The 6,322-nt window shown below is 36.0% G+C and overlaps 1 protein-coding gene across 1 annotated transcript; it reads left to right on the forward strand.

The window, feature by feature from the left end:
- Window positions 1-1,573: 1,573 nt before the first annotated feature.
- On the forward strand, window positions 1,574-2,671 carry LOC123313153. The gene is made up of 2 exons (XM_044897892.1): window positions 1,574-2,551; window positions 2,586-2,671. The coding sequence occupies exons 1-2, from the start codon at window positions 2,053-2,055 to the stop codon at window positions 2,603-2,605; spliced, it is 519 nt and encodes a 172-aa protein (XP_044753827.1). The 5' UTR covers window positions 1,574-2,052; the 3' UTR covers window positions 2,606-2,671.
- Window positions 2,672-6,322: the final 3,651 nt, after the last annotated feature.

The following is a 6,322-nucleotide window of genomic DNA, read 5'->3' on the forward strand; positions in this document are numbered from 1 at the left end:
CACATTTTCTAAAATTTTCAAAGATTGATTTCTATGGTTCTGTGGGTGGACAAATGAAAAAATTGGGTGGACAAAAGTGGACTTACGTTGGACAAACGATCTGTACCATCAAAAAAACGTTGTTGCAATTTGGGGGTGCGGTTCAGAAAATGCACCGAAATAGTTATTTTCCTATCAAGTGCGGAAAGTGATACTTGCCCGCACGAAACTGCCATTGCCCGAACGATGCGAAGCAGGGTTCGGGTAAGCATTTCACGAAACAGATCATATCTCATTTGATTAATTCATATATAATGACAGACGTTATTCTGCATGTCGTTACTAATGGTTTCTCATCGTTGACGTTCTGTCCATAGAAAGATGATAGAATTTAATTTACTCTATAATATTTGCGTGCGGGAAAAACCCCTGCTAATCCATTTCCGCACGCAAATGCGTGCGGGAAAGAAATAGCAGGCGTTTTTCCCGAACTCTTTGGGAAAGTGACACTTTGCAACTTGGAATGCGTGCGGGAAAAGGTTGAACGCGCACGCTTGTAGAAAAAAAGTTTTTTCCCATTTCTCTCAAACGGTGCCTGGACAAATGGAAAAGAAGGGTGGACAAACATGGACCTACGATGGACAAACGAGCCTGGAATTTTTTTATCAAAATTCGCATTTGGGGGTGCCAGCTTCACATAGCTTTTTCAAATGAAATAAGTAAATTGACAAGTCCATTGCGTGATTTTCTGAAACCAAAAAATGAATTTATATGGTCATCAACACATAATTCAGCATTCGAAAGCACACGGCAAGCATTGGTAAATCCTCCAATATTAGCAAATTTTGATGTAACATTACCAGTGAATCTACATACATGCTTCTCGTTTAAATGGATTAGGTATGCTTTATTACAAAAACAAAATGGTGTTTGGAGACTTATTCAACGTGGCTCTAGATATTTGAGTGATACAGAATCGATATATGCAATGATAGAGATTGAAATATTAGCTGTAGCTTGGGCTGTTGATAAATGTAAGATATATTTGAAAGGCATCGATAATTTCAAAATAATAGTTGACCATAAACCACTGATACCAATTTTGAATGATCTAACATTAGATTCTATTGACAACCCAAGACTACAACGATTGAAGGAGAAATTGTTAGGATATATTTTTAAAGCCGTGTGGAAATCTGGTGAAAAACATATACTTCCTGACGCACTTTCCAGATATCCAGTTTCAATAGCAACTGAAGATAATTTGCTTAAAAACAATTTATTTGAAATGAAATCTTGTATGATCCACAAAATATCTTTAATAGATGGAACTGCAGACGATACAAAAGAATCAATGATCCGCTGATTGAAAAAATAGAAAAGGTGACAAAAAAAGATGCGGAGTATCAAAAACTGAAAGAATATATTGTGAATGGCTTTCCTAAAAATAAATCGAAAATTGAGGAGAATTTGAGATGTTATTTCAGTTTGAAAGACGTGTTAGGATGTGAAGGGGAGCTTATTCTAAAAAATTGTCAAATTTTAATTCCAAATGAAGCTCGAAAATTCGTTCTCGATTCTCATCAAGGGATAGAGCAAACTAAACGTAGAGCACATCAAACAGTTTTTTGGCCGTGTATTAATAAATATATCAAAAACAAAATTGAATCTTGTGACAAATGTCAAATTTGGAGACCATCATTACAAAAAGAAACTTTCATGTATGATGGAGTAGTAGGAAAATTACCATTTCAAGATAGTTCTATAGATTTATTCAGTTATGCAGGAAAACATTATATCATATATGTAGATCGTTTCAGTGGATGGCTTATTGTGATTCATTATGGAAATAGGACATCGGATACATTAAAAGTTGTTAATAGTTGAAGGAAATTTTTTGTATATACGGGTGTTCCCTTGAGGCTCAGGTCGGATAATGGTCCTCCATTCAATTCGAATGAATTTTCAAAATTTCTCGATAAGTGGAATGTTTCTCATGCCCCATCCACTCCGTATTATCCACAAAGTAATGGACATGCAGAGGCTGCAGTGAAATCAGTAAAACACCTCATCATGAAATGTTTCAATAATGGAAAACTACACGAAGAACACTTCTGTAAGGGATTACTAAAAATAAGGAATGCTCCTAAAGAGGATGGATTATCTCCTGCACAAATATTATACGGACACTCAATGCGAACATTGGTACCAACCCATTATGAATCATTCTCACCTAAATGGAAAGAAATAGCGGATTTGTTGCATAAAAGAGATAGTATAAGGTTTAGTACACATGAGGGCGTTAGACGCCGCGTTGAGCGCGCGTTTGTAGTTTTTACTTCGACCGTCGCGTTTGCAGCGCGCTTCGAGTTACTGACGGGACATTGGAACGTACACATGCACGCGCGCTCAACGCGGCGTCTAACGCACTCATCTGTACATAGCCTAAGAGACAAAATTATGAAGAACTACAATTTCCACGCAAAAGACCTACCACCAATAAAAATTGGCTGCAAGATTAGAGTACAGAATGTTATCACCAAATTATGGGTTACCTTTGGAATAGTAGAGAATGTTGGGAAAAACAGAAATTACACAATAAAAAAACCTAGTGGACGTATCATAATAAGAAACCGAAGATTTCTAAGGGAAATCAAAGGGGGTGAAGAGGATAGATAGTTGATAGATAATTGATTGTTATATATTTCAGACTCAAATGGGGAGATGTTATGTGACATGTGTATATCGAGGTAGACGATGTCAGTTGGACAGTATTGAATCATAGCTATTTTTGTAACAAGTACATAAATTAGGTCTTTATGGACGAGTCCAAAAGTTTATGGCAGAGCGAGCAAAGCGATCGAGGCCAATTACTTGGGCAAGTCCATAAAGCCTAATTATGTACGAGTTGCATACAAAGCTTTATGTTGGACTGCAATGCAGAAATTTTATTTTCTGAAATGGCTTATTACTGAAAAACATTAAGTGTGCTTTTGATTTTCTTACCTTAGTAACCAGCGACCTTAGCAACCTTAGTAAACACAGTTGTTTACTTCTCTAATTTTGTGACAAACGTCATGATAATCAAAAAAATAGATAGTACTGGAGAAGAAAGCGTAGAAAATTCAGCCGTAAGCGCCAAAGAATCTCACTTACCCACTAAATCTGAAAGTGCTTATGAAAATATGTATGCGGCGCCTACAACAAGTGGTGTAAAACAAAGAAAATTGTAAAATCGACAGAAGACAGTATTCTGGCTTACTTCAATAGTGAATTGAAAGCTCACAAAAGTTCTTCGCTATGGACTACATAGATGAATCGAAAAGTACCAAAATAAGTGTTGCCATCATAATATTGGGCCAGGAAGTAGTTGATTCAAGCATCAAGAGTATTGCAGATCGAAAACTGTGCTTCCACTTCGAGCTCGACTTCCTCAGGCATGCATTTTCATAATGACAAAGAATGTCAATGAAGTGTCAGAAGTTTTTTTTAATTTCTTCCCCGTTTTTTCAATTTTCTACTAAATAACCACTGGTATATCTATGGGAGATGATTCCCCAATATAAGGGTCCTGTAGCGTTCCTCGAACAACTGAAGAATAGAAGAATCATCACTTGGAAGACTGGACCTGGTCGAAAGGCCCTCCCAGTCAAAAGCAAGATTTGGCTACTATTAATTTGAATACTGAAGGCATTTCTAATGACGAGGGTGATCCTCCACCAAGATCAGCAGAAGATTTTTGACGCAGAGATGATATTCCTCCCAATGCAATTGAAAAACAAGTTATGTACCTATGATTATTTATTTTTTTCTTCAGTCATCATCAAGTCTTGAAATAAGTTTGGATGAAGGCTTTATTATTCGCCTTTTTTCTCGTTTTCTGCTCTGTTTCTTTGTTTCAGATATTATTTCGAAATGGAAAGAGGATAAAGAAATTTTTATGTCAATGGAAAGGAAGCCCTTCACTATTTAAAGCTTATTCTGTAAACAAATTTGTCATCACTACACTTCTCACGGGGAGACAGGGTTTTTTACTGAGGTTTTTCCCTAAGCTCTTGTATCATACTCTAAATTGTATGGTACCCCGTTACACTAACCTCTGCTAAAACTCATACATATGCTATATTGTTTGATAACTAAAAATGTATTGCTGACATTCAAAAGAATATATATATACTACCACACGTATGTTTAGAATAGTATTTCATGATTTTGTTTTTAGGTCGAAGTTCAATTCTTCTTCCTTGAATAAAGTGTTGTTTGCATTTAGTATATGAGGCGTTCAGAACCAGAGCGGACCATCCCACAAAATCTTCAATATTAAGCTAAGATTGGTTTTCGACAAGTTATGATACATATTATAGAGTTACATTGAATATTCTCAGATACGATAATGCTATAAAATTTATCGCCACCGGATAGGATGGTCCACCCTTTCGATCCTAATTATAAATCGGGACCATATCGGACTAGCTGGCTTGGTCCGCTTTGGCATTTCTGACAGCGATCAATAGCTAACGAAAATTGAATGCTAAAATTCGCTATTTTGAGTTGTTTATTTGTTGAAATATTGAAGTACCAGTTCGAAAATTATGCAATCAAGTTTCTCATCTGAATGTACATCCCACGAGATAGGAGGTAAGTTTTTTTGTATTTGAAATAAAGTTATTTTATATTCAATCAATTCGCACCTAATATTTAGGCACAAACTCAGATGTTCGTCGTGAACCCCTAGACTTTGAAGATTACGGAAGTTCTGAGGATAACCTGCTGCGTGATTCAGAGTTTGAGAGTGAAACGAATATTGTTGAACAAGAAACGAAGTTGAAACACTTAGAGGAGAAACTGAAATCAAGAAAGAGGATAAGAAGCGAGAGTGAATGGAAAAAAAACAAACGGAAATATTTACGAGCTAGTGGTCAAAGTTATACCAATGTCAAAGGCGAAACTGTCCGCGCTAAAATATTCTTTCCTGCAGATAACTGCTGTAGGTTAGAATGTTTTAAGGTAATAGGTCCAGAAATCCAAACGGATATACACAATAAATTTTATGGTCTTGCTAATTTCGACGCGCAGACTGGATATATATTTTCGCAAGTCAAAGTTAAGCCAGTTGCTCGTCATTACTCCTCAACTGCTGCCAGTTCTACTAACAAATCGAAATATTTGACGAGGGAATATTATTTACCTAACAGCGAAGGAAGTGACGTAAGAATTTGCAAAAATTTCTTCAAGAAAATTTTAATGGTATCAGACGGTAAAATTGATAGAACCCTAAAAAAAAAACTAATTTAATGGTACCTAAGGATCAACGAGGTCGTCACCCTCCTGCGAATAAAACCCCCGCAGAAAAAATTGAAGGTGTTTGTGACTTCATCAGATCATTTCCAACATATATTTCTCATTACTCGAGGAATAAGACGGATAGAAAATACCTTAGTCCTGACTTGAATATTAGAATTCTGTATACTGAGTATAAGAAAAAAACTGCTAATCCTGTATCAGAATTCAAGTTTCGCGATGTGTTCAACACTAAATTTGATCTTCATTTTCACCCACCTATTGTAGACTCCTGTAAGACGTGTGACTCTCTACAAAATAAAATAAAATATGAAATTGATGAAGGAAAAAAACAACAACTAAATTTTCAACTAGAACTTCATCAGCGCAAAGCACAACAACTACGAGATGCTATGAATAAAGATGCGGGAATTTCAAAAGACGAAGTTACAGTTATAGCTTTCGACCTGATGAAAACATTGCCTACGCCTGTTATCTCCACCGGTATAACATATTATAAGAGGCAATTATGGACCTACTGTTTGGGAGTCCACAACTTGCAGAGTAATGAAGCTACAATGTTTGTATGGGATGAATCTATAGCATCTCGTGGTGCTCAAGAAATAGGATCATGCCTGATGAATTATATAAGACACAACGTGAAGACCAAAAAAGTTATAATGTATTCTGACGGTTGCGGTGGTCAGAACAGAAATATTAAGATGGCTCTTATTTGCCAATACATGGCTCAATCACAGGAATTTGAGGTAGACGAAATTCAGCACAACTTTTTGGTTAGCGGCCATTCGTTTCTTGTGTGTGACAGAGATTTTGGTGTCATTGAAAAAAATAAAAAATTCTTTCCGAATATTTATGTCCCCAATGATTGGGTGAATGTCATCACTGGAGCGAAGAAAAAAAATCCTTTTAAAGTAGTTTTGATGAAGAAGGAGATGTTTTATTCTACAGTCAACTTAGAGAAATCGATTACGAACAGAAAGATAAGTTCAGATGCTAGAAAAGTTGAATGGTTGAAAATTCACTCGATTGTAATAAAAAAAGA

The sequence above is a fragment of the Coccinella septempunctata genome, chromosome 5 (genome assembly GCF_907165205.1).
Source record: "Coccinella septempunctata chromosome 5, icCocSept1.1, whole genome shotgun sequence".
Taxonomy (NCBI): domain Eukaryota; kingdom Metazoa; phylum Arthropoda; class Insecta; order Coleoptera; family Coccinellidae; genus Coccinella; species Coccinella septempunctata.